A 27,997-nucleotide genomic window follows, 5' to 3' on the forward strand; every position below is an offset into this window, starting at 1 on the left:
CTCAGCTATGCGATTTAAAAGCACATTAAATACAGCAAGTTAAAGCAACATAAATGCTTTTAATGTTTTAATAGATTAATGCACAGAAAAATATAAATGCTAAATGTAAGCAAACCTAGATATTAGTTATAATATTTGCACAGGCACAGTGATGACACATTTGGAGTCCTCTTTGTGTAATTCAATAGATGCTGGACAGATGGTCTGAAACTAGAACATTTTGGCATTTTCGTCTATAGTCTGGTTTTATGGTGTAGGGTACAATTACACAGAAATATTGATGTGTACAAATTATTAGTTCTATTTAAAGGTTTTCTAAATGTTGTATTTTAATATCCCCCTTTGGTGGACAACTTGTAAGAAAATCTTGGAAGAATGAATTCTAGTTGAGTTTTAAGCTGGTCTGCTTTTGTCCTTTGGAGTTCATACTAAACATTTAACCTGACCATGCGTCTGGTTTGTTCTGTAGGATAGCAGTTGATGGCATGTGATGTGTCACGTTGTAAAACAGGGACTCTCAACCTTTCTTCCCTGTAATCTCCCATTAAAAAATACCTCCAAATATGTACTGTATTCCTCAATTAAACTGCAGGATCAAAATGAAATCCACAGCTGTGACAAAAAAAGCCTTATATACAAACTATACAATCTTAAAAGCAGAATGCAGCACAGTATATTACAGGTAGGTTCTGTCAGAGAAGATTCACTATGTGAGACTTTTTACAAACTACTAGACTGGGAGGGGGTCTCCCTCTGTTCCTAGGGAACCCAGTCTCTGAGGGATCTGCATTCTAAAAAAGAGATTTTACACTTGTTCCTTTGTGTATGCGTTATTTAGCTGTGGGCCTGAAAGACAAAAGCACACCAAACACTCTGTGAAGACTTACTCTCAGGTAGGTTTATCAAAATCAGACATCACATACATGTCAAAGAGTGGATCGAGAATAGATTCTTTTGAACTCGGAATATGCAATTATTATTAATTCTCTTTACACACCAACTCCTGATCAGCTTGACTTTCCATGTGTTCTTGTCAGGCCTTCCACTTTGCACACTACAAGCCCATAGCACAGACATACATAGATAAGATAGAGGATCTGACAAAGCACTGCGAACTTACAGGCATCCAGACAGCCACAAAGGTTGCTTTTGCACGACAAAATTACATAGTTCTACTGTTAATAAAACTCTCAAGAGGTTCTGAGGCAGTCAGATATTGTGCATACTCCTACTCAAAGGTGCAGAGGACAGCATAACAGAGATACGCCATGCAGTGGACAGGCTTATACTTCATCAGAGCTCTCCAGAGAAGGGGACAGTGTCGCAGGGTTCGGAGTTGTCGAGGACAGGATGAGGGTGTTCTGTGGGGTAGGTGAGAGCAAGCGGATGGACACTCCAGAGTAGTTGGGCTGAGCAGCCTCCTCGGGATCCTCAATTTCTCGCCCCACTGAGAGCAAACACACAAAGACAGGTGTACAGTATAAAACCACACAGAGCATCATGCTTGTACCTATACTGCCAAATCCCATTATATCACCATAGTTACGTCTGGAACTGGTTAGTACGTAAGACACCAAAGGAAAATTAGGTGGCTCCTGAGTGTTGACAACAGATAAGAGTTTGTTATTTTTCTGGACCATAAATAACAAATCAACATCTGAGTGTCAATAAGGTCCAGATTAAGGCTGAAGTTTGTCTTTATGATGAGACATAAAACATACCGTGTTACTGTGTTAACATACAGTGAATGCCACAGTCCAATCCAGAAATGGGTTATAAAAAAAAAGGCTTGGTTAGCACTTCAGGCAAAAGTAATAGAAGACAGCTATCAAAAGGAACAAAAGCAAAGGGAAGCAGAAGTTTTATTAACTGCACATTTAAATGAATTTCGGTCACCTAATAAAATATGAAATGCTGTTACTGTATTTACAGTACATAACTTTCTCCCATTTCTTTTCATGTTCATTTCTGCTTTTAAAAACAAAATGCAGAATTTAGCAGAAGTTCCGGGATAGCAAACAAACAATATGGAGAAGTTGGAATCATACTGGTGTTTGTCACATGCAATTCCTCATGCAAACATATATATACATCAGTATATTGATTCAAAAACACACGCCAGACTCCAAACAGTGGGCTCCAAGGAATGTGATAAAAGCAGCAAAGTTAAGCATCAGAAGATCTGACCTACCTAAAATGTATTTAATATTGGGTGGAAAAAAGGCCTTTAAATACAGATGAGATGAGAGTTGAGCTATCAGCTACCTAATGTTAAGGTTATTCTAAAAACATACTCTCTGCAGCTCTTCCACATTGCCTGAGCCTGCACTGGATTCTGTTCATTAAGCAAAAAAGCAATCTGCTTGCTTCAGCAACACTGCTCCAGCACCCTCTCTGGCTCTCTTTTAATCTGCAACACAACCTGATCGCACATCTTTATCAGACTACAAATTGTGGCAATCAAGATGGAGACCAATGTCATTGCTTCAGACTAAGTTGTTCACATGTGATTTTGATTCTGTCTTAATGTAGCTCTACAGGGAGAAGACCAGTAGATTAGCCTTTATTCATAAGTGTGTACGCGCAATCACAGCCAATGAGCTCTAATTATTTCATAACAAGCCAAGAGAAAACAGTCACATGTATCTCTTTCCCTCTGTCTACTGTATACTGTGAAAGACCATTCCTGAAGAACAACAGGGAATTGTGGAAAAAATGGCTCAAAAAAGACTTAAAAAAAGACTTAAAAAGAAACTAAAGCAGGTTCTGCAAGAAAAGAGGAGTCACCGTTACAGTAAACAGTAGCCTTTCTCAGCACAGGGCTGTTTAGTCCTGGTGGTAGAAGGATAGTGTGTCTTCAGGTTTTCTTTGTGTGTTAAAAAGAAGAAGTACACGAAGAGCTGGGAGAAGGTGTTAAATTAATCAAACTAGGCTAATTTAGGTCATTAAGAGGTGGCTTGGAATGAAAACCTGCTGATACACTGGGCCTTCCAGCACCAGAATTGTACGGTCCTATCAGAGGCACCACCTCACGGCATTGCCTGATTGCTTGTGCAAGAACACAGTAATTATTCTGTTCAGTCAGTCACTGAACACGCCACACTTTCTGAGTGCACAATGTTGGTGTTTATTTTACAGTGCCATTATTTATCATTAATCATTGCCATATGGGGTATATGATGGCTTTTATATTTATTAACAATTATTTATTAAAAATGAAGTGCATATTGTAAAGTACATAAATCTCCAATACAATCCAATAAATCTCCAAAAGAATATTGTTGGTAAATTGTTGGTGTGAAAATGTCATCAGAGAGTGTTACAATGTCCCAGAGAGGAAGAAACAAACGTGTTGTCTGGGTATAAGGTGTCACTGGTACAGCATGCACCTCACTGTCGGACAGCTGTTAGTGTATCTTGCATTTCAATCAACTGGCTGCAGGGAATTCATCAGGTTCCCAGTCCTCCACACCACCTCTGCTCAATCGGAAAATCATCGAATCAAGAACAGTTTTGGATAAAATTATTCGAATCTATTTTTCCCCAGTGGTACTTTGGTTGCTTAGACAGTTAAGAACATTTTTTTCTATGAATAATACACTCTCTCATTTTTTGTCAGTTCACAACTCAATAGTACAAACTGCGCACATGTTAAAATGCAGTGCTCAATGCAAGCTGCCTCAAAAGAAATGAAAATTGTTACATGTCAGGTATGGATGCGCATGCTGGCTATTTTTTTATTCCCTCAGCTCGCTGAGTCTCTCAGGCACCTGTGTTAATGGAATTACTAGATCAGGAGTGAGCAATTTCAGTCCTTGAAAAAGTGGTGAAACAGAATTGGTCAACCCTGTGAAAACCTTTTTATAGGTTTCTTTTCTGCGCCTACAGTATCTCTGTGTGTAGTTTCTGTGTTTTTTTTCTATGCCTACGTCATGCATTTGAGCACGTTACGCACATGCTGTCTTGTATGCTTATATGGGTGTGTGTGAGAGGGACGTTGGATGCCTATAGATGCGTGTGTGCATTTGCTCTGCTACGCTAGGGAACCGCAGTGTTTACAAGGAGTATGGTCTGGCCTCCCTGCTATTCTGGGAATCACAGCCATTCCATCCAGATCCACAGTCCACAGCTGGCTTGTCATTCTCAGCTGTTTTCTTGCAGAGCAAGGGCTGTCTCTGTGGAGAGTGGGGTTACATTATTGCTCGATATACAAATACAAATTGCTCAATATCACACACAATGATCAAGCTTAATTACACCCATCAGCCTTCATCTCATCACACTCATCAGTTTTCTACAGTAGTTTTTTAGAGAATGAATATAGGATATGTATCTTACATTTCCCAGTGTATGCCATCCATTTGAGACCAAAAGGTTTTTTTAATCATCCTGTTACATGTGCTGAGTAACTGCCCTCAGTTGAGTATTTAAAAAACATAATTATTCAAATGCAACGTTTCGGCTGTGCAGCCTCCTTCAGGTGTGAGTGTTGCTTGCACCTGAAGAAGGCTTCACAGGAGAAATGTTGTGTTTCCTTTTGTTTCTTTCAGCATGGAATAAACCCAATACCTTACGCATGCTGACGCAGCTCCCTGCTTGAATTATTCAAACGACAGTTTTTGGAAAAACTATTCAAAATGAGTAAACAAGAGTAAAGGCTGGGGAGGAGAATGAAAGGGCTATGTTTGTGAAGCTCATAGTTTTGGGCTTTGTAGCATCGTCCCACCCATTTGGATTCCTGGCAATCAAGTGTACAATATCTTTCACAATTAGGAAAGAGTAAAACAGAACACTTTTTCATATTAGAAGAAAATACTGTCGCTTTACGCAGGGAGCCCATCTTTACCTGGATGTAAAAGCCAAGTTGTTTACTGTTTGTTACAATATGATCATATCAATATAAATAACAAAAATATGAGAGTTGCATAAATTTGAAGTTCTCTAGAAACTTGGTGAAAATGCTTGCAATGAAAAATGTTAAACCTCCTCATTATCTATTGTACTTTGCTCTACACCATCTCACTTTGAGATGGTACTCACTGTGAAAATGTAAAATAAAAATAACATCAGATAGATTGATTAACAATGTTTAAAACAGAAACAAGAGTCCAGATAAGGTGTAAGGTTCCTTCAAAACACATTCCAGGAACCCAAACATCTTTTTACATTACATCATTTGTAAGGATGTTTTTAAAAATCTCAAGGATCTTGGTTCTCAGAGGACCGGAGCCTACCACGTCAAATTCTTTAAACCTTATCACAGAAGGAGACCCCAAAATACATCAGGGTTTTTTGGAGGAATTCAAAGCATTTGGCAGATTCTCAGTGCTGTCCCTTTAACTGCGCGGGCTTGACCCCTGCTTCTTCCTATATGGGAAGCTGAACGGAGTGGCGGATTTGCGTCTGAATGTTAGAAAGGGGGGTTATGGGATCCCCCCAACTCAATAGCACACAAAACCCGCTGAGCTGACAGCCTGCTGATGTGTGATGGGAGGGGGGTTGTTCTTTTGTGCTACTGGCTATGGTCACACTGAGCTGCTGACCTGTCCCATCAGTTCACATCACGGTGTGGAAGACAAACTAAAGCCTGACCGTTAATTCTACTCCTCTATTTTTTTTAGTTGATCAATATCCAGTATGACAGACACTTGGTTGACACATTACACCGGTGGGGTGGGGTGGTTAATATCAGCATAATTAATTTTTCACCTCTTATGCCCTACTGCTGCTTCCCAAAACCAATTCCCACTGGTTATTTTGCTTTTTCAGATGGATTCCGGTCGTTCCGCACTTCCACCATGCCACAGGAAACTCTGCCCTGGTGTGAATTGAGATATTAGTACAATATCACCATTTGAATTGTTTGATGGAAGTCAGACACTGTGGTATTATTGTGTCTGGCACTCTAGCTGTATCAGCTTTGACTGTTTGCTGTTCTAAATTCCTTTGCAGCTGAATATCTGCTTCTGTAAAAAGTGCATCCGGTAGTTTGTTTTGAGCACAACACCAGATTATGATAATACTGCCATTTAAAATAAATATGCATAGAGGTGATGTAGTATAGGTTTTAAAAGTTGTAAATTTGGGCATTATCTTTGTAAAACTCAGATAAACTCAGATAAACTGAAAAATCCAAGCAAACTGAGAGTAGGATGAAAGCAAAACGCAGAGGTAAGTAAGCCAGAGTAAAAGTGAAAACTTCCCTGCATATTTACCACAGTAACATCTGTCAAGTCTCGCTCCTGTTTCTCACCTCGGGATTCACGCTGAGCCCAAAACTCCTCCACTCTCTGGCGGATGCTCCTGCTATCCTCCCTCAGCTCTCTCTGCCACTGACGCAGCTCTTGCACCTCCCTGTCACAGCGCACCTGAAAAAGCAAGGCAAGCCAGCTCAGGTCAAGCTGCTGTTCGTGTCCTGCTGCAATAATAACACTCTCCTGTAGTGTGGGGTGTGCATGGTGATCCATGGTCAGGCCATGCCCTGCTCCAGTAACGACACACTTCTGGGCTGCACAGCCTCTGATCCTGTAGTGTGGGGTGTGCATGGTGATCCATGATCAGGCCATGCCCTGCTCCAGTAACGACACACTTCTGGGCTGCACAGCCTCTGATCCTGTAGTGTGGGGTGTGCATGGTGATCCATGGTCAGGCCATGCTGCAGGCATGGGCTGGACGTTCCAACATTTTAGTAATGTTGTCCTGCAAGGGCAGGATGCTGAAATTCTCAGGAGCCACAGGTCAGCTCATTTTCATTCCAGTTCAAGCTCACAATTAAGCTATTTGACTTATGTGTTGGCTGAGCTAACAGATGACTTTCCTGACGACCTCCACTGGCTTGGCTTAGTCCTGGTTTTTGAGAATTTTGGAAGCACCTCATAATATGTCTGTGTTTAAGAGATGCTTTAGCCTGTCAGTGTATGGCAGTTCCTTGAAGCCCAGGGCTCCATCCATATTTGGATTTTCATTATTAGACCCCACCAAAATGCTAATTAAGCCCAGACAACTCTGCAATCACATTTTCAATTTCCATAACATTTCCGCACAGACAAAGATCAGATTCTGCCCCATCGCAAGACAGATAGGAAAATTGCTCATTTGCTGGGGGAGGACTTCAGCATTTAGGTCCCCCATACCAATTAACTCATTATTCCTAGCATGCACTGCAAAGTGTGATTGCTTTTGTGCCGCAGCCGCCCTCCACTCCCCCCCGGCCAGAGCATGTTGTACAAGAGCCCAAGAACCCAAGAGCGGAGGGGGCAAACACAACATCTACCCTCCCCAACCCTTTCTGTGAAATGACATGTCTGCTGCTGATACTGGGCAAGAAGCAGCAGCACCACAATGGAAGCCTGTTCGGAATGGCAATGAAGTGGAATCTGTTTTTTAAGTAATTAATGATGGATACCAAAAAGGCCAAATTGGGCAGCTTTAAATAATTGTAGATGCAGCCACGAACACAAAAGGCCTCTGCCTCCAAAATCCCCTGATGTAAGACTGCCATTCCCTGCCTCCCTCTTGCTGGCTGCCTCCCTCCCAGCTCGGCTCTTATGTAACAGTCCCGTTTCCTTCCCTGCCACGCTGGGTGATTATTTAATGATAGTGATTGTTAATTTAGTGGCTGTCAAGGAACAGCTGAATTCCCTCCTGGCAGAGGGAGATACAATAAAAATGTAAATGAAGAGCAAAGCGGACCACACGCTGAGGAGACATTAGCAGTCAGAGCGAGAGCCATCGAGTCAAGAGAGTATGTGTGCTTCTTTGTGTCTGTTTGCGTGGGTATGCATGTGTGTGAGCGTATTGCTGCCGTTGCAAATGAAGCTTCTAAACTGAGACCTCCTGATTGAAATTGTTGCCACATCGGGAGGAAATGGACAGAAGTAATGAGCAAGTCCTCAAAATCGAGTAATTCTCACGTGTTGAACACATATGACCTCATTTGGAATATTCTGTTCAATTCTGGTCTCTGTGTTACAAGAAAGATATTGCTGCCCTGGGATCAGTCCAGAAAAGAGCAGTCAGATACATTCTAAGCATAAAGTAACGTCTTGTGCTGACAGCCTAAAAGAACTAAACATTTGTAGTCCTGAACAGAGAAGGCTATGAAGGGTCCTGAATTAAGTATTCAAAATCTTCAAAGGTACTGACAAAGTGGAAACTATGCAGAAGTGGATTTAAAACTCAAAACAGGAGGCACTTGTTTACACATTATGTTGGAACAAGCTACTCAGCCATGTTGTTGTGGCCAAATCCCTGTTTTTTTTCCAGGAAACAGCGAGATGTGATCCTTGGATTGATTAGCTGCTAGCAGCCCAATGAGCAAGACGGACTAAATCGCCAGCCTCCTCTTGCAATTTTCCTTGTGTACTTGCGAACTGCTCTGTCTCCATAGATAGGATTCAAAAGCAGCCATTTAATGCAAAATGTGCAATTCATTCTCTCAATGCTAAATCTCCATGTTTAATTCTTAATACGAATGCCTTTGTAGAATAACTGAAAGGCTAGCATCAAACTGGCAATGTTTTGGTGATTTAACTGTACATAGCATGCTGTAGGATCATATTTGAGAAATAAATCTGAATTCATGTCGCCATCCATCACAGGCTGAGGTCCAAAATCTATACAATTTTAGTAAAAGCAATTGTGTGGAAAAAATCTTTACCCCACTTTTCTCAGTTCTGAAAATGGAAATGGTGATTTAAAACGCTAATCATTTTTGAAACACAAATTAAACAGCCACCATCCAGTCATTTGTAGTCATAGAATCGAAGTCACATCAACATACAGTAATTGCAGCAAAAACAGTTCATGGATAAATACATGCTCAGTGGGTCATTAAAGGATTCATGTGTAATTTCCACACAAGAAAGAGACAAAACATTGACCTAACCCCAGAGAAGATTTCATGTTGGTAATTTTTCTTTTCCTCGGATATGAATGATTCTCTGATTTTTTTTTTACTGGAAGCATCTTGTGTTCATCAGAACACAAAGAAGAAAGTTTACAAACAAGGTTTGCCCAGCTAGACTGTTTGTTTTTAAACTGATCCAAGAATCTCATAAAAACACTTAACTGAGAGAAGCCAGGGTATCAGTTTCAACAAAATGGCTGGGTTAGCTTGTTTTAAACCTTTGGGTGAAGAAGTGTTAACTTCACCTTTGTTTCTCATTCAGTTCCATGGCTTGTGCTTCACTGTTGATTTTGAAGCAGCCCGTTGGGTGGACCTTGTCAGTCCCTTTGAACATTCTGAGTATTTGAATCGTACTTCTCTGTTCAAGACTAAAAGTTCTCTTTTAGAAATGTTTCTGTTAACTCTTCTCTGGATGCATTCCAGGAACAGGAATATTTTGTATAATGATTATGACCAAAATTGTACAATATACAGTATTCTAAATGAGATCTGATTAGTGCATTGCACAATTTTCATCAAAGAAGTTTATGAAAAAGAAGTTTGTAAAAAGTTTGTAAAGCAAGGCCTATGTTTACAAACTCCTTATTGACTATCCCAGAATGATAATGCCATATACAGTACATGAACCTCTTTCATTATTTGCTTTTTTTTAAAGTTTGTTACTGCCTCCCACAAGTCCGAGAAAGAGCAGTAAAACAATACAGGAACTGATCAGAAATCACTTCGCATTTATCCACCTGAAGTGGCCAGTCTTGAAGGTTTGTGTTAGTAGATGGACTTTAGCGGCACATCGCTGTATGCAACAGAACGGTCTGAGATTACCCCCCACATGCTTAATTGCTACAGTTGTTCCATGTGTTTGGAAATTGATTATTTAATGGTTTCAATTACCACCTGATTAAGACCTGGAAAGCAATGCTGGTTCCATTTCTTCATCTACTCCATTAGTTCAATTTAAGTCATTAAAGTCTAGATGGAATGAAAACCCGACCCAAATGCAGCAGTCCACTCAAGCGTGAGGCTATCCTTCTCCTCCAGGAGTCAGATTGGCAATAAATGCATTCCAGCTCCAGCTGAATGTGGAAAGATGATAGCAGAAGCATTCTCATCGCCAGAGACTAGTGTACACCATTTCCCACAGGACAGACAAAACAATCTTACAACACCTGGGCGCATGCAACACAGGCTTGAGACAAAGCACGTGAAATGCCATTTCCTTTGCTTATGAGCACAACGCGCATAGTGTGTGGAAAAACAGCTTGAGAAATAAAGCAGCTGGAAATGTTTTGTGTGACATTCCAAAGCACTACACACTTAAGAAATGTATTATGTCTATTTGTATATTGTATATTGTATAATGTATATTTAAAATACAACCAAATCATGCAACATACTCAATTTAAATAAATGAAACAAAATAAACAATACTCATTTGCATCTTAATTAGGATTTGAACCTAAATGGAACAGAATATGCCGAAAATGTGACACTGACAATTCTTTTTCATATAGCTGTTTATATCTCAGTAGTAGAGGAAGAGCCCAAGATGAAATCTTATCCAGTTTATGTGTAAATTATGGCCAGTTATTGACTGTGCCACGACTTTATTACCCATTTGAGTCTGACAAAATATATTTCTTGACCACTGTGAGGTAATGAGAGGTGGATTAGTGAGAAAGCAGCACATTAAATGGGAAAAAAAGAACTTCAAACCGAGGCACAGCTGGTGTATCAGTCTGATTGAGTAATTAGCACTAGAAATTAGAATTAGTGATAATCTACTTGAAGGATAGGAACAGTTGGGATAGGATCTGAGTGGAATCAGCCACTCCTCTTGGCTAGTTAATAGGCTTATAAGAACAGTCAGGAGGAAAATGGATTCAGTGTGTGTCTAGACTCCAGCCAGGAAGGAAGGAGAGTAAGTGCCCCAGTGCTGTAGTGAGGGGGGTGTCACATGTCCTGAAGGCTGGGAAAGTTAGTGATGAGAAAAGTTATGGATTGTTAGTGAAGATCTGGTGCTTGAGTAAGAGTTGAGCTGAAGTGATTTTAGTCAACACTAAAGTTGGATAATCTAGTGCCTGGAGATTAGTGAACATGGAGTGTAGAGTTAGTGAATCTCTATTGACTAGAACACTGTGAAGAGCCTCCTGGAAGGGAGACAGCTGTGCCTCAGTATCTTCCCTGCAAGTGAGACATTTTGGAAGTCAGGATCGCAGTCTGCATGAAGAGACGGACCACTTCAAATCTGAAAAGCTAAAGTGATGTAGCAGAATTGGGCTTAAGGAAGTTTCAGCAGTTGCCTCCATGAGGTATTGAGCATCTATTTAATCACTGAACTATATCAATTATTGTAAAACATTTTTAAGAACTAAATGTAATGCATAATTGTCTTGTTTTGAGAGTGTGTCTGAATATACACAAGTTAACTTGCTTAAGCAATGAAAAAAGTCAAACTTATTTCCTCTGTGTATTCAGGATTTATCGGCAAGATGAAATCTACTGAAGCCAAGGTGGGAATCACACACAATTACAAATAGACATCTCTCCATGTTTTGATACTATGTGACAATGTCTTTATACTGTATACTGTACTTGTCTGGTCATTGAGGACACAAGAATGTGCAAGTCTGTTGGTAGTCATGTGAGATCGTCTTATGATTGTGTGGATTACTGTATTTGTAAGTCGGGACTTATAGGTACAATATTTTGCAATTACATGATAGACATTTGAGAAACTATTAACAGATAATATTCACAAACAATATATATCTGAACGGATACAAAACTTTGCTAAAATTATCATCTGTAGCACTGTAGTATTAAGTTGGGAAGTATATAATTTCAATGCACTTTTGATGCTTTTACCATAAGTGGGTTTGCAGTTGAGAATCATCTGTTCTTAACAGTGTACTGACCAGTGTGCTTTCTGTATAGTCTTGAATTCCATCTACCAGGACCCAACCCCTGACAGGCTAGCAGCTCTGACTCAGTCCCCTGCACTGCCTCCCAGCCTTTCTATTCTAGTACCACTTCATCCTGCCTATCAGGTCACATTAGTTGGCTGAGTCACGCCATGTGGAAAATCAGCACTTGTAAAATACCACAGAATCTGATTTCTTAAGAGCACGATCCAATTCCTCCAGCTTCACTGAAGGATGAGCAAGGCATTTCACTATGCACAAGCTGACAGCTTCAATCAAAATCAGTCCATGCTTATTTTTTCAGGAACCCCAGTTCTTCTATACTGCGTGTATCTATAAGAAATAAGACCAAGTTCATAACTCTCGGAATACGATCAGTTCTCTAACTATAAATCAACAGAGAGGAAACAGAATAATTCGCCCTCCACCCAGCTTCTTCCTTGGGTGGAATATTATTTCAAAACAAGTATCCACCCACCCAGTGCATAGCGTTGTGGGTGAGACTTTGGACTTATAACTGACTGGTTGTGGGTTCAAGTGCCTTCTGTAGACACTGCTGTCATACTGTGAGCAAAGGACTTCTCCCCAGCCGCTCCAGTCCAGTCTCTGTATCCCTTCTGGAGAGGGAGTCGTGTGCTCTCTAGTCCACCAGTGCTACCGAGACCAGGATGAACTCTGGTAGGGGTTTTAACTTTTTATTCACCCGCCCTGGAAAATATCTCCCTGCCTGCAAAGGTAAAAGGCATTAATCATCTCGGCAGGTTTGTTAGCTACTTACATATTCACTACTTAATCGTAGGATGTCAGCCTGACCAATCACACCACTCAAGCACATCAGTTAATAGCGACTTTACACATGGATACGTGAAAATTAAGAAAATGTATTAAGTTACCATGTGTGAAAAAGATCAAGTGTCTACCCATCCCTTTCTCAACAATACTGCAATATGGTTTTATTCAAATAGTGTACAGCAATTTTGCATGCTACTTTGGAACATGTTGCTTTAAAATAAATAGCACGTACAGTATATTTGGTCTGGCCGTTGAAATGAATAAAGTTATACAATGCATCTTGAATAGCTGGATTAATTGGTCAGGTTGGGATTTCCTAATAGCTGTAGTTCTTAACCAGTCAGCATCTAGTCTGCTGTGAACACCTATTTTCCCAAAATAATTCAGCAGAACGTGGACATTTCAGATGCATGTGCAGTCAGTTGGTTCTCCTTAACTATGCGACTAGGAAAGTAAGGATTAAGAAAGCCTGCGTCTGCAACCTGTGGGTTTCAGTGGGTGCTGTCTGTCACTTGTGTGTATGACATTTACTTGTTTTTCCAGTTTTAATCACAGTGTGAAAATATTCAATCAGTACATGTCACAGGACACATGTTCACTTTTACTTTTTCCAAGTTATTGGACTGAATCAACAAATCTGGCAGTAACACACGATGGCAGAATGGATAAAGAGGATAAGTGTTGTGTTTTAATAAATACAGCAACCATAAGCATTTCTGTTTCCACTTTGTGCTCTTAAGCCTGGTCTTAAATTATGCCTTTGGTTTCTTTCCTTGTGGCTTTAATCCCTGCATCACTGCAACAAAGCCTCTTATCACCTTTCCTTGCAGAATGGTGTGTCCTGCTCAACACTCTGCTCCTTATTTAACATGAAGAAAAATAATAAGATGTACTTTTACATGTTAGTATTTTGCACATTCAAAATAATATTTAGATATAACTAGTTTACTGTCAATCTAAAAACATCATTTGCTTGCAAATGAAACTGACCCTATAAAGATACAGTTTCCAGTTCATCCTGTGCTTGTTGGCTTTTGTTCCACCCAGGCTCCACAACTAACAGATTCTGCACTTCTCCCCAGACCTCAAAATGTTTATCATTCATCCCACCATCAAGGGAATGAAATATTGTGTGGCACAATCCTAAATCAACAAAAGATTTGATCTGTATGAGGAAGAGAACCAACAATCTAACCATCCTTGAGAACTGGAGATAATGTCTTTAAAGTGATGTCCAACTGAGTTTTAACAATTGCAGTAGTTATTACAGAAATATAATATCCTCAAATAAATAATAATAAATTTATTTGCAGGCTAACCAAAAATCCAGAGCAGATGTGAGACCCAACATATTACTGATATCTCTATGATATATCAGACATTTGCATTTGTATAAACCATTAAAAACTGTACCACGTAACATATACTTCAGTAGTGATATGAGATTGTTGAAAACAAAAACTGGCAGGAAAGGAATAATATCTCTCTCAAAAATATTTAATAGCTTTGTGAATCAAAAGCAACTATCTGGCTGGGATCATAGTCTGTGTGAGTGCAGTGAAAGGTGGCAATGTGAAAGGTGCTGCTGGTCAGACAGATATTCTTGGATTTCCAGAAATCTATTATAATCATGAAGTTGCCTATAATGAGGTGTAAAATGGCAATGAGTGCAAGACTGAATGAGTGGACTGAATCTGAAACAAGGGGAATCAGTACTGGGGAACCTCAACTGGTGAAACAAGATAAATTAAATCAGAAAATGTTCAAAACGGAGAGCAGAGAAAGGTTGAGTGAGGGATGATCCCATAACAATAGAACTCTACTATATCGTATGCTGGCAATATAAATTCAGCTTCTCTTCCTTAGCTCTGCAACCCATAGTATTTTTAACCAAGAACCCTAAGCAAGATGCAGAATTCCCTGCATCAGTGGATTAAACTGGGGGAGTGTGTGCAGAATAAGCTCGCTTTGCTAAATCCAGAGCCCTTGTCTAGCTCTGCAGTTTGTGCTGTGTCAGCCCAGTTATATAAACCTGCTGACAGAGGAGCGCTTCCACTGGAGCAGCAAGCCTGCTGCAGGACTGCTTACATAACGATCCAGCACATGACAGGCGCCACACGCCCGTACACACACTGCTGCTTACAGATATCCTGCTGTCTTTCGCTCTGGACCCTACAAATACTCACTCCCCTTGGTCCTCTATGCGTAACCTTGCAAATAGTAAATTCTGCAGTGAAACTAGAAAACCCTTGCTTTTACACAGAGAATTATTAATGAATGTATTCGATTAACAAGCCGTGTTGTAGATTCAGTTTTGATTAAAATAATTTTTACTTGATTGCACAACATGAATATTCTGACACCTAAAGGACAATGGGAAATCAAAAGCCCAAACTCTCCCTGGTCATGTTTAACCCCTGCTAGCAGCTGAACTAAAATAGCTCAATAATTGCTTTGTGTAGCTCTAAAGTTGTCTCGTTATATGGATGTATACATGCCAGTGCGCATGTTCCTTTGTGTAACTGTGCTTGTTTTCTTGTCTGTGCGTGCTTGCACAGTGCTTTATGTAAAAAAGCCTTTTTTGCTGTTTTTAATATGTATGTGTGCATTTCTACATTCATAACTGTGGACCACAATTGACGTGCTTTCTCATCTAAGAATTTTACTGAAGCCCCTTGAAAAAAAAATAAGCAGAACTTTCTTCCGGTAAAACTAGAAATGACAGAGTGAAGGGAAAAGGCCAAATCAAAGCATCTGATGCTCTTCAAGATTAGTGTACATCTGTATCATTTCAATGCAAAGCATTGAAAAACAGCTTGATCATATGAAAGTATATGGGAATCCTGACACATACTGTAAAACGTTTACTATATTCATAGGTGTACATGAACATTCCAACAACAGCATTTCCAAACAGTATATAAGCCTCCCTGTTGGTCGGTGCACCGCATATTTAACGCACTTGTACAGTAGTCACTTGCACTCGTACACTTGCGTGCTCAGGTTCAAGCTTTGTACACACAAAGACCTGCACTGCATTTTTGGAAATTACTGAGCAGAACAGAGAAATGTAACATGAAAGGCTGTTCACTGCCACCCACCATGTTCTCTATGCACCCACACTCATAGGCTCTGGAGCTATCAAAATTACACCCACGTCCGATAAGCATGCATGTATGTGTGAGTGCGCAGAGAGGAGAGTGCAGGAAACGAATGGCATAAAACATTCTCACAGTAAGCCACCTTTCATAACACAGAACATTCATATATAGAATCCATTAATAAACCAATGCACATCCTATTGTTTTTCCTTTACTTTTTACGTCATAAATGCTTACCATGATATTATAAATCTGCACAACAGTTTTCCAGTTTTATTGTTTTACATTTTATATAGTTTTATATAATTTTAAAATACAGTGTAACAATAGCAACATTAAATGCTTGTCAGACCTATGTCATATTGCCCTCGTATGATAATTTACTGTCGGAAGCACAGCACACTATTCAATACCCCACTCACTTCTCAAACACTGATACTGGCATACTTTTCAAGTTTGCAGCAATTGAGTAATAGCGTTAGATAAGTCACAGTTCTGTTTCTGTACTAAAAACATATCTAGAACTACAAAGGTATGCAGAAGCTGAAAAATAAGTTAAAAACAAACATTACTCTCTCCCTGTGATCCGTTTTATTTGTAATTCAAGAAGTATTCCAATAAAACATTTTAGTGTACTGTGTTCATTACCTCTGTCATTAACTAAATGAAATCCAAATCAGAAAGCACTACACCCAATCCACAAGCTCCCTGTGGTGAATACAGAAGAACAGCTGAAATGCAAAAACACTCCTAAATACTCAGAAGCTGCTAAAAATGACTTAATGACTGTACGTATGCGTTTCAGCCATTGCCTTCACCAGAGTATTAGGATCTTTTAAAAACACCGATCGAACAACGGTGCTCAGATTGGAAAGTGTCTGTTACTACTCAATCAAGGCGTTGACCGAAGTCATACATGTAGGCGTGACTCAAGGATGATCGCTGCCTGTAGAAGGAAAACGACACCGCAAGCAGGACAGGGTGTGCAGCGTGGCCTGGAAGCCATTATTTCCAGACAAAGCTGCTTCCTATTCCTCCCGAGCTATTCTTGTATCGCCACACCATTTCAAAGGTCGCCAGCGTCTTCCACCCCAAACTTTTGTGCTCTGAACTCTTGCTGAAAATATGCTTTATTTTACTTAGGTTCTTAGTTACATTTACTTCCAAACATTAGTTGTTTGGAAAATTAATTCCTAGGGCAAGAACAGTATTGTAATGATTCTTACTGATCTAGTAGAGTGCTCCATATGCCATGTACATTTAAGTATGTAGCAGTAGGTACATTAAGTAGGTAGTACATTTAAGTGAGCAGTAACTGATATGAGGAGATATGATTTAAGTGTTTAAAATCCTGAAAACCTATTTAAAAAGCTAACCCAAGGATGTATACTTAAAACTCAGTCACGAAATAAGACTTCAAACCACACGTGGAAATGAATTGTTCAAGTATTCTGGACGGCTAACATGGTAGGGTTACAGAATTAGCCTCAGATGATGTGTACTGACCTTGTAGCCCCTCCAGAAAGCCTGAATCAGCACCACAGCCTCATCATCTGACAGCAGTAGTGACAAGGGAATGGGAGGCCTGGGACTGACGACGAGAGGGGGAGAGAGCATGAGTTTCCATTTGTATTATCTATGTTAGGTGTTAATGATGAACATGAGCTCATGCATTCTTAAAGTTTGTTTTTAATGATAAAGCTGTATGGCAGTTTTCCTCATCTTACTGTACCATTGTTGTCCAAGTTTTGTAACATTTTTTCCAATGCATATTTTTCCTTTGAAGGATTTTGCTGTACTTGGCTGACATTAAACCTCCTATTCACCAAATTGATCATTTTACATGGAGGCAGTACCTGCAGTTATTTCTCCATGTTAATGAGCATTAGCTGAATATCCCTTTTTCCCAAGTGTTGATTTCTATCTATAAAGGAGCCAAACAGCTTTTTCATAGATCTATGTATATTCTGTATATAGCTTAACATTACTTCTTACACAAGCAGCTATACTGTATACTGTATGTACATTACATTCTTTAGATACACTAAGCCCTTCAAATTTAGAATTACAATGTTAACACTTATTACTCAATGAATATATTAATCTGAAGTTTTTCCAAGGAATTGGCTCACATTCTTTAAATTCTCAAAAACAAAAGCTCCTGTATTGCCTGCACTCCTTTTCTCCAGCTCTTCAGTGAAAGATTTATGTTTCAATAATCAATAATTTATGTTTCAATAATTAATATTACTATTAATAGTGATGTACGCTCCATGTACAGTATACATGTAATTCAATTGCAATGTATTGCTGTAGTGTACTTACTGCTCTCTTAGCCAATCCTGGACGAAGGGGATCTGCTCAAAGCTCACTGGCTCCTCTCCCTGTCTGATAGGGTTTTTGCTATCACGGACAATGGGAACACAAAGGTTACATACAGTACATGAATTCCCGGTCTTTCTTTGTAATTTGCATGGATGAGGGTTTGTCTTGTAGTATTTCTGACTATCCTCACTTAACACCTTTTTTCTATAGGTATTGTGACAGCTTTAAAATTTTCATCATAATATAAACTTTAAACCATTGTATGTATACTAAAAATGCCTTCAGCAGAGATGTGTGGTTGTTTGTTTTTGTTTAAATTTTTATGTTTTTTTATTTTTATCCTTAGAAATGTTCAATAAAAAGTGTTTCATTACTGTCCTATTCCAGTACGTCATATACAGTAAGAAGGTGGTCCACCAAACATATGAATGGCATTGAACAACCCATTCTGGACCACTTTTGCCTCCATTGCAAGAACTGGATTTTCATATTTACTGGATTTACTGGAAAAATAAACCAACATTCAGTGTCCTCCAAAACGGATCCCAGTATGTGATCTGGGATGACCTACATTACCCTGTGATATCAAACACAGTATAGCACTGTGCATAAACTATAGTGTGCCTGTTTCATTAGGAAATCTGAAGTTATTTCTCAGCTTACTTGTAAAGCCATTCTGTCAGGAAGTCACAAGCATTGAATTTAGTTCTCCTCCTCTGAAATCAAGAAGCAGAAACACAAACAAAATCAGCTTATCTGGGATGCACTGTAAAGCGTACAACAGTTTTGTTTTAATAGCTAAGTGCAGCCTAGTTTCAATCAAAACCCACCTGTCAAATTCCTAATTTTCCAATGTTGCCAAGTTTTTTTAGTAAATGTGCAATCTCTGATTACATTCTTCTGTATACGTTTTGAATAACCATTTTCCACTCAATCCAATTCACTGCTCCCATACTCATGTCCTCCAAACCCAAACGCAAGAAAGAGGGGGGCTGACCATGCATTCACATAAAGCCTCGCAGGGGTTTGAGAAATAAAAGAGGATACTGACACATAAAGTCAAGGAGCCCCTAAGAGCATATAACCCTCCCAACCTCAACAGCACTTGACACCATCCAGTCAAAGTGCCCAGTCAAGGCAGATGAGGAGCCTCAGTAAGAACGTGCAGTCTTCAAGTGTCAGGATCCTTGCTGCACTCCAAGTCAAAGAGTTTCCTCAATAAGCTGCTAGGGTGCACACAAATGATTTTCCTATGGGAGTCATACAGAGCAGAATGTGTCTTTGGCAGTACTATTCCTCACCTTGCTTGGTGCGACTTGCCAGGCAATTTGAAATGCGGTTACACACACTATTGGCTGGGGCTCAAGTGAGGTTCATCTCGGCTGTCTCCGGGACAAGAGATGGCAAGATGATTCTGCTGCACGTGATGCAGCCTTAATGTTACATATGAATATTAATATTAATAAACTATTTTGTTGGTGAAACCTCAGAATCATCCTGAAAGTCTGAAGAGACAGTATCAGTTCAGCGTCTGCCACAGTGATGTCTGTGGCAGAGGAGGAGTAGAGGGGGGGGTCTGGCTTTTTACCAACAAACATCTGCATCCTGTCTGCTTGGAGCTCGCAAACCGAAGGGAAGCCTTACCAGCCTTTCGTATAATGACCATGATGGCTTTGCAGGGCAGTGTCAAACCAAGGAATGCCATTTCGCTGCAATAATTACCCTGCACAGTACAATAGGAGTATGAGACCTGCTGAGAAGATAATGTCTATGGGATTGTGAAAATAAATCATTTTATGGTCGCAGGCACCTTTGGCACTTCGCTTGAAGCCCATAGCCCGGGCATTTACTGTAGCAAATCTCCAATTCTTCAAAGGTATGTTGAGGCAAATAAAGGACTGGATGGCGGAAAGTCAGTCAGGAGAATGCCAGGCAATTGAGAATTTACTTCTATTACATAAAATGTAAATTAAAATATACTGTGTTCAAAGTTCAAAGGCATTTATTGCAGAAGCGGTTACAGAGGAGCAACAGCTATGTTATAAATCAATCAAAACAAAAGTGTAGGAGGATGTCAGTGACACATGACACATACACTACGGGACTGTATGCCTCTGAGGGACTGCTGGTGCACAGAAAGTCCCTGACATGGACCTCAAAGGCTGTGCTGAGGCTACTGTGAAGCACTGTCTGAAAGCACAAGGCGAGAAGCAATCTGTGTAAAAGGCTTATTACTGTGGGCGGCTATGGGTTCACTCAAGCCATCAGCTTAGCTTCACTTGTCACAGGGCCTGTGTGCGGCAGCAGATACAGAACTGCCCCAGGGGATTTCACTGTCTCACTGGTCTCTAGTCAGACATTTTGTGAAGACAGTGATATTAAATGAGAAGCCTCTAACCTGCACTGTGGAGTTAGAAACAAAGTTCTACAATGTTTTTAGTGCCTATAGTAGTGACTTGCCAGAAGAAGACAAGAGGTGCTTTGACAACATTACACTAACAGATCAATGATTTTTTTACATTTTAGGAGGCTTAATTTGTACACATAGAGCAGACCTACTATTAAACATTATTGTTCTAAAATGTACAGTTTAGCATCATATTATGAGAAATATTAAAGCACAGAAAAATTTGATTGCAAAATGAAGAGTTTTTCTCCACAGCTTTCATTCCCTGGCCACTTAATTATAAATTTGACGCTAAGAGACACACTGGCCTACTGTCTGGTAGGCCATGTTAGGAGGAGTTGTAAGTAGGATCTAGAATTTAACCAGTCTGGACATTTTAATTGGATAGTCTACTAGAATGTTTTAATCAACTGTACAATAGCTTTGTTAAAAGAACCACTTTGATTGGGTTTGTCTGTTCTACAAGTAGCTACTGAAAGTATTCAACCCCCTTGGGCTTTTCCACATTTTGTGTTACAATATGGAATCATAATGTATATAATCATGATTTTCTGCCATTAATGAACACAAAACAGTCTCTAAGTAATTTAGGAAGACTTGCAGAATTTTGTATTCACTTTGACTTTTAGGGTTTTGAATGAATAACCAAGAACATGAACGTAAAAGAATAACCATACTGTATAACCTCTCTATGACCTTTATGGGGGGGTGGCTAGTTCCTTTCCTTCGTGCATATCAGCCATTCCCAGTTCTGTATTAGTGTCAAGGTTTCTCGATATGGTTTGCTAAAATAAAAAATGCAGTAAGCTAGCGGAAAACCAAAATAAAAAAGAGCTTGGGAGAGTCGTGCTAATCTAAAAGACAGAGGGAGGAAGCAGTGCAGGGAACTGATTAGAGCCACAGCAGGTGGCAGGGAAACACAGTGCTCCAATTTCTGTCTCCTGGACAGTAGCATTGTCCTCCAACCAGTGACAATTCACTGGCAGCTTGGAAAAAGCACAGCTGTAATAAAAAAAAGAGACCTTGGCCCCTGGGTGACTTTGTAAAGAACCGGGTTGCGTCATAGTGTCTAGAATTTCCCACTGCCTCAAGTCGTTCAGATATTTTGATCGCGTTTAAACTGTCACATACACCACGCTCCCTCACTGCTCCTGAGAAACTTAAAGCTGCAGAAAGTCTTTCAGAAATCTAACTGGAAAGAAGTATGGATGGCACACAAATACATGTATGTACCACACAGAGCCCCACTGAGGTACTGCCTCTCTCAGGTTGAGCTCAAGAGGCCAATTCTTCCACAGGGTTCAATTCTGGTAATAATACAGCAGGTGCAAGCAGCATGAACTGGTGAAAACTTCTGTCGGGAAAGCCTGCACAAAAATTTTGTTAAGCCTCCAATTCACATTGGACAAAAAACAATGCAGACAAATGCATTTGTTCCAGTTCTGCCCATTCCTCTAATTTGGCACGTTTGCGGAACTTTCATGTTATATGCGAGGTAGGTACCGTATGTGAGTGTCTGTGCTCACCTCCAGGCAGTGCTGGCTTTGTGCTTCTCTCAGCATGGCCTCCAGACCTGGCAGCAGCACAGGGAACACAGCAAGCTCCAGGAACTCTCTAGGGGAACCTGGGAAGAAAGGACTGTAAAGGTCAGGGTTGTACACAGGAACCAGCGAATGCAATAGTTCCCTTTAAGGGGTGTTTTATTCTCACCTTTAACTATAAACTGGTGTTGTGACTTTTGGTTGTCACAAATCTCCCTGAGAGTTAAATATGCTTTTCTGTTCAAGTGGTGTGCTTTTGTCTTTGATGCTATGAAAATCCATTCAGTCGATGTCAAGACAGCCATAGGTCTTCAGTACTGAATCTGCAGATTTTAATTACGTGTTTTCTTAATTTTATCTTAACAGAGACATTGTCAATCAAGGTAAAATAGAAGAAGACAAAAACTTGAGAATTTAATAAGTTGCTTTCAGCTTCTATTTATTAGAAATCACTGTCACAAAACCACTTCAGTAGGAGATTTTGTAATAAAAACATTCAGATGAAAATTGTGAAGAGGAACTATTATAACAGATGGTTATCTAGCATCACTCATGACTAGCCGCCCACAGCCACTCCATCTCGTAACTCAAACTACAAGCTTCAAACAAAAAGAAAAAAACAATGCAAAAGTATATCCTATTGGGCTTTTTTATACTGATTCACCAAACCATTTGCTCGAGAATTACCCTCTCCCCTGAATAGCCTGGGAGCTGTACTGCAGCCCATTGAAACAGAGTGATATAGTCTTGTTCAGTACTAATTTTCATCAGACCAGGTAAGACAAGTCGCCAGGAGAAATGTCATGTAATTGCTGCATGATTTATGAAATCGAAATATACAGTACACACTGTACGTGCTGTACACAATGCTGAGAAAAAGTCTCTGAACCACTAATATAACAACGAGAATTACAATTTTTTTACCATGATATACTTGTTTTATCAAAACCAGTCTTTTTTAAATAGCCAAATGGTTATTGTGTACAGTATATTTCCCAATGCATTGTGCATATTTACCAATTCAATGTTTTTTGAGATGCAATGAGTATGAAGTAGAAACAAATGAATACCAAGAATCAGTGCATGTGAAATAATGAGTGAACACCTAGGTTATCAGCACAATTAAGGGGATAATTAGAATCAGGTGGTGAAATAATTCCAGTAGGTAAGAAGTAAACAAAGAATGAGCCTTGTTCTATGTAATGGTCAGAAACTTTGTGAGTTTGTCTTTCGCCATCCAGGTTAGTGGAAACTTGTCAAGCCATGATCAAAAGAGAAAGAGTAGTTGATACTCATCAGTTAGTGTTTCAGGAAATTACTTAATGGAAAATTAATTGAGTTAATTAATAAGGTTTTCATGGTAGGATAAGCAGAAAGAATCATCTACTCTCTAAGAACAACACTGGCACCCATCTGAAATTCAACAGAGAGAACCTGGATGGTTTACAAGACTACAAGAAGAATGTTCACAGGACAGATGAGAGAAAAGTTGAACTTTTTACCACAATGAGAAATGTTTTGGTGAAGAAAACTGAACAATGCCTTTCAAAAGAAGAACCTCATCCCAACCATCAAGCATGGTGTTGGGAGAATCTTGACTTGCGGCTAGTTTGCTGCTGTAGTACAGTACCTGCTATTACTGTACAGCTTTTCATCATTGTGAGCGCCATGAACTGAAAGTTGTATCCTAAAATTCTGGAGCAGAATATTGGAGTACAGCTCCCCTCTACTGTGGACATTTTTACAACTCGCTCTCTCGGGAAGGCTGGAGGCATCGCTAAAGATACCAGTCATCCTGGTTTCTCACTTTCCCCAGACTCAGCGACAGTTTCTTCCCACAAGGTGTCAGATTGCTGAACACTATCCCCGCCACTGGCTCACACGGAGGTTCTTGTTTTCTCACACGCCTTGTCTGACTGTTTGTTTAAGTTGTATGTTATTTAGCTTGTTGTTGCTGCTGCTGTTCTGTGTTTGTTTTTGGCGAGTCCTTTAATGTCCTTGTATTGGAGCATACATGCAAATAAGCACTTCATTGCACTTGTGTATATGACAAATGAACTGAACTGAAATGCCACTGACTTTAAATAGTTATGTAACGAAATACATGTACATATGAAATACATACGAAACACCAAAATTCATAAAACCAAAGCAAGAGAGTGATAAATCTTAGCAAGAAACATGCAGTTGAAGTCATTGCTGCTCAAGGAGGTGCCACTAGTTACTTAATTTAAGGAATTATCCTTATTTGTACGAGGATAATTACTATTAGATCATTTTATTAACTAAGTAATACAAATATACTTTGTTTATTTGTGTTCTATGTTTTTAATAAGCTTATCTTCATTTTCTGTTATGAATTTCATGAAGACAGAAATATGTTTTAGGCCTAAAATACAGGATAATAAAGACCAACCTAGGGGATTTACAAACATTTTCTCTGCACTTTATGCAGTGTCCTTAAGGATACTTTTTTTAAAAGACTTACAGCTTTTGGGGGCAATGGGGTGAGTAGCTGGGAGTCTTGAAGGGGGGGATCTCTCTAACACAGCATAGCCAGCCAAGGCAGGGTGAGAGTGAAGGGGATCAAAGTCCAACAGTGGATCACAGTCTACTGCCACCTGGACACAGAGGAGAGAGGGAAAAGGAGTAATTTTTAATAATCATATGCATTTGATGACATGGCTGGTTTACTCCAGTCATTCTGTACATGGACAGAGGGCCCTCTAATAGACCATTTTACTTTTTAAATTAACGCTATTGTAGACTGACACATCTCACTTGATCTTTGATCTAAATAGACACTGTGAATCGTTAATTGTCTCTAGTGTCCTACCACATTCAAATGTGTACACTTATTATACATTTGATATAACATCCATGATGATCCATGATGCAGATCGTCCATGGTGTTGAACCCATTTTGGTCTGCTGTTTGTTAGCCTGTTGAGTATTTTTGTGAGAATCATCTATCTTGCAGGTATTAAACTCACTGCTGGTCTGTAACTGCTGATTTTCAGTTGTCTCCTCACTCATACAAAAATACTGTATTACTACACCACAGTTCCCATAATGTAGCATGTTCTTTTACTATATATATTCTGCAAATACACCTTAGTTATTTGCCTTCATTTCACAATATTATGTTGTTTCTGATCTTTTTTTCTTTCATGTCGTCAAGGTTATATTCCTCCTGGTCATGCTCAGTGTTTCACTTTCCTTCAGATATAAATTGATGAATTCTTTATACTTGTGATTACTGGTGTTTCTTCTCAGTCTTGAAACTCATTGACTTTGTTTTTGAGTCACGGCTGGAACAAAGATGCTTGCTTTCTAAGGTGAACAATATCCATAGATTTGAATTTGACTTTCTCTCAGTTGCTGTATTCAAATGCAATTTGCATTATATACTAGTCATGTGCTTCACTTTACTGAAGTCACACAATTTCAGCAAGCAGTCATGAATAGCCTAGATGACTCAAGCCCATCCTGCATCAGTGGTCCTCTAAAACTGTGGGAATTCCTTGTTAGAGATGACTAAAACACACTATTCTCAACTGACTCTAAATTGAGAATCTATACTGTAAGGCAAATGTGTGACATATTGCATGCTGTGGTTTAGAGAAATGTTTGATGTTCCCAACAAAAACACCCTATTCCAAAATGATGATGTAAAATATTCAAGTCTTTACACAGCTGACCTAGGTCTTTGAGGCAGCAAACATGACTAAACATACTGCTAATCCTTAACTCAGGCTAAAGTAAATTCTTCATTAAATTGTTAAGTCCGTTATTTTAGAACATCATTATTTAACAGTGAACATCAATATTAAACATCAACTAGATCATTCTGAGAGAAGTTGTTAATCCAGTCTTCATGAACAAAGTAGACCTCAAATCAGCATAAATACTGTTTGACACGCAATATCTAAGAGGGTACAGTAGATCTCAAATGGAACAGAAACAACTCAGATGATAGGGGAACAACACTTCAGAAATGATTTGGGCCGAGAGCGAGACATCGCCTTCATACAAACTAAAAAGCCAGAATGTGTCCAGGTAATTAGAGTACTGGAATAGCACCTTACTCTTAAGTAAAGGAACGTGCTCTTTTATATTGGTGGAAATATTGATCTCCTAAATGTGGAATCCACAGGCTTAAAGACATCCCTCATTGATTAGTGTTGCAGTATTTTGGAAAAGAGAAATCGGTTCCTTGTCATTTACCACCCATTAAAGACTCATTTAATCCTGGAAATCTCATTTAATCCTTGTATTCTCTTGAATCCCTCTTTGATATTGTTCTCTTTTTAAAGTGTTTTGTGTCTTGGAAGGATTTTGGTACTCACAGAGTTGTGCATTGTTATATATGGCAGTGTAAACATTATTGTGTAATGTATTTTTAATAAATATTTGTCTGTCTTATTAAATAGGTGCCTGGTTACTGCTATATTACCAAACTGTGCCAGAGAAGCCAAGAACGCAATTGCTATGTAACACTCAGTATTCCCCGATTATAAGGGGCTTAATTATTGTTAGTTTCATCATTTTATTATATAGTAAGCTAGTGCCGGGACCAGATTTATAAAATTGTTTTGATCTTTATGTTTTGTAATTAAAAACCCCTTAACACAATACCCTATGCAACAAAAATCAAGAAACATAAACACCGAAGCTAAAAAATAGTGCCTTCATGGCATTTAAATTCAAATCCCTTTTCATACTTCCAGGAATAAACTCTTTTGCACATTGAAAGTTAGGCCACCTGTAAGAAACTGTACAGACCCCGTACTCTATACAGATGCTGCTGGGAAACAAAGCTGTATCATCGTGTTAGAAGTTAGGTGTCCCATTAAAAAAATCAATCTTCTGGTGTCACCTTGGTGGCCATGAGTCCATAGAACACAGGCGTGTGCTTGCTGGCGCTGAACTGTGAGACATCAGTGTCCACTGAGTCCGTGTCCCCAGGCTCAACACCAGGAGCATGGGGCTGCTCCGCCTCATACTCTACAACACAAACAAACACAGACTGGACATGTAACACAGCCCTCAGGCAACATCACCAGATAACCCCCGAAACGTTATTGTTGTTTTTTGTTCTTGTTACGAATCTCTTGCTGCTGTAAGATATTAATTGAGCCGAGACCTTTTCCAATCATGTCCTCTGGTTCATGTTTCCTTGCTAATTCGAAGAATTCTCCCAGGCTGACTTTATCAGTGCCTTTGAGAATTGCTCTTCTTTGAGAAGACTTGTATCAGTTTCTCGCTTGGTTTTCCAGCTCAAGACTAAACGTTTTGATTCCTTACACCTCTGAACTTATTGCAGAGCGGCAAAATCTTTTCTACATATTTTTTTCTTTGAACAACATTTTGCTCAATATTCTAAATGAGGCCTTACTAATGTGTTATACAGTATGTTATCTAAACATAACATCTCTTGATTTAAATGTTGTGCATTTAACTGCTTTTCCTAGAGTTTAGGTTGCTTTTTAAAATGCTTCCACACCTTGTCAAGAAGATGTAAATGACAGGTCAGCATCACCACATAAACAGTCTTTTCATAAGTTTTGTCTTCTAGCTTAGTGTCTCCAATTCTGTGTGTAGAATTCATGTTTTTACTACTAGCATGCTCTACACTGCACTTACAGTATCTACTGTACACTTGTCTAACTGACACTGACTTTTACAGCCCAGCTACAAACATCACATCTGCCCTGTGGACTCTCTATTGCAGTGCGCAAGACACAGTAATTTCCCTCATGGGATCAAAAAAGTAATGCACACGAACCTTCACAAATCTGTTGCCACAAAGACTTCTTATCCGCTATCACTTTGGCCATGTCGCCTCGGTTGCTAAGGACGCGGAAGCACAGGAAATGAAATTGCGAGTTGCTAAGGTACCGAGACAATCGCTTCCGGGTCACAGAGCGGCGTGGTGGTGTTGTTGCTGCTGCAGTTTCTTTCCACGTGAGTGACGAAAAGTGAGTCGATTTTGGTTGGAG

General features: G+C 39.5%; 2 protein-coding genes across 16 annotated transcripts in view; one reads left to right on the forward strand and one right to left on the reverse strand.

Moving 5' to 3' along the window:
• Positions 1–39: 39 nt before the first annotated feature.
• On the reverse strand, positions 40–27,906 carry iqck (IQ motif containing K). Its single transcript, XM_088612393.1, has 9 exons — positions 27,784–27,906; positions 26,875–27,002; positions 24,484–24,616; positions 21,981–22,078; positions 18,711–18,763; positions 18,048–18,125; positions 17,229–17,313; positions 6,254–6,368; positions 40–1,447 (listed from the first exon to the last, which is right to left on the reverse strand). The coding sequence occupies exons 1-9, from the start codon at positions 27,833–27,835 to the stop codon at positions 1,284–1,286; spliced, it is 906 nt and encodes a 301-aa protein (XP_088468519.1). The 5' UTR covers positions 27,836–27,906; the 3' UTR covers positions 40–1,283.
• LOC148645296 (uncharacterized) overlaps positions 27,904–27,997 on the forward strand; it is a 123,846-nt gene continuing 123,752 nt past the window's right edge. For 14 of the 15 annotated variants that reach the window (XR_015928268.1, XR_015928257.1, XR_015928265.1 and 11 more), the window contains exon 1: positions 27,904–27,976. The gene's annotated coding sequence lies outside the window, so the exon portion shown is untranslated. The remainder of the gene's footprint in view (positions 27,977–27,997) is intronic. The other variant, XR_015928269.1, reaches the window with a different exon arrangement.

This window comes from Lepisosteus platostomus, chromosome 19 (genome assembly GCF_059453375.1).
Source record: "Lepisosteus platostomus isolate fLepPlt1 chromosome 19, fLepPlt1.hap1, whole genome shotgun sequence".
Taxonomy (NCBI): Eukaryota; Metazoa; Chordata; class Actinopteri; order Semionotiformes; family Lepisosteidae; genus Lepisosteus; species Lepisosteus platostomus.

Excerpts from the sequence above, each read along its gene's own strand:
- iqck (XM_088612393.1), bottom strand. The coding sequence starts at position 27,835 with ATGGCCAAAGTGATAGCGGATAAGAAGTCTTTGTGGCAACAGATTTGT. Across the intron at positions 27,003-27,783 it reads GTGGCAACAGATTTGTGAAG|AGTATGAGGCGGAGCAGCCC; the intron begins GTTCGTGTGCAT and ends TTTGTGTTGTAG. Across the intron at positions 1,448-6,253 it reads GGCTCAGCGTGAATCCCGAG|TGGGGCGAGAAATTGAGGAT; the intron begins GTGAGAAACAGG and ends GTTTGCTCTCAG.